The following is a 760-nucleotide window of genomic DNA, read 5'->3' as shown; positions in this document are numbered from 1 at the left end:
TTTTAAATTTGATGTTTAGTTTCGTTGCAGATGATCTTTTTTCAACTTAATCAAGTAAAAATGTTTGGTGCAGATTAGAGGGAATCACAAACACTATGAAAATAGGATTTTGCAAGGCCTCAAGAAGATTTTTTCAACAAAATCCACAATGTGAACTGTGAGGGTTTGATGAGTGGGAATGATCACTGTGGAAAATTACTCGTTATTCATTTGTTGACTTTGAGACCTCTTGGGAACAGGAAATTAATCAATATGTATACTTTTGGGATCACTTTTGATTTAAAAAAGTAAGGACTATTCCAACAGCAAGGGCACAAACATTGTATACTTAATGCTTACTAACTCCTTCCTCTAACATGCTAGCAAGTGCAAATTTATACATATCTTACCATTCTGAATGTCAAGGGCTTGTGGATTGTAGACGGCCAAAGGCCGATTCTGTCGACCCAATTTCTTGGACTGCCTTGTGGGAGCAGAGAACACTGGGGCAGCAGGTGAAAGAGGGCATGACTCGGGAGCATCTGCAAAGATCTGAAAACACAGCATTCACAGTGCAGGTACTCCAAGAGTACTGAGTTGCAGCATGTCCTCAACTGACCTCACCGGTTTTAGAACTCAGGTTTTATGTAGTGGTAGATGGAAAAGGTATTTGCAGCCACAGCATGTGCTCCTAGGGAAGAGTGAGAAGCTCATTGATTGGACCCTCAAAAACTGCATGTGAAAAGATTTTGTTGTGCCCCAAAAAAAAAAAAAAAAAAAA

General features: G+C 39.3%; 1 protein-coding gene across 3 annotated transcripts in view; it reads right to left on the bottom strand.

The window, feature by feature from the left end:
- arhgap10 (Rho GTPase activating protein 10) overlaps positions 1 to 760 on the bottom strand; it is a 62,840-nt gene that overhangs the window by 16,125 nt on the left and 45,955 nt on the right. For all 3 annotated transcript variants that reach the window (XM_008302794.1, XM_008302799.1, XM_008302803.1), the window contains exon 19: positions 390 to 531. In XM_008302794.1, coding sequence (XP_008301016.1) covers positions 390 to 531 — 142 coding nt within the window. The remainder of the gene's footprint in view (positions 1 to 389; positions 532 to 760) is intronic.

This window comes from Stegastes partitus, unplaced genomic scaffold (assembly GCF_000690725.1).
Source record: "Stegastes partitus isolate 25-593 unplaced genomic scaffold, Stegastes_partitus-1.0.2 Scaffold37, whole genome shotgun sequence".
Lineage (NCBI taxonomy): Eukaryota > Metazoa > Chordata > Actinopteri > Pomacentridae > Stegastes > Stegastes partitus.
Note: the sequence above shows the minus strand (reverse complement) of the source record. Positions and strands in the feature narration are given on the sequence as shown.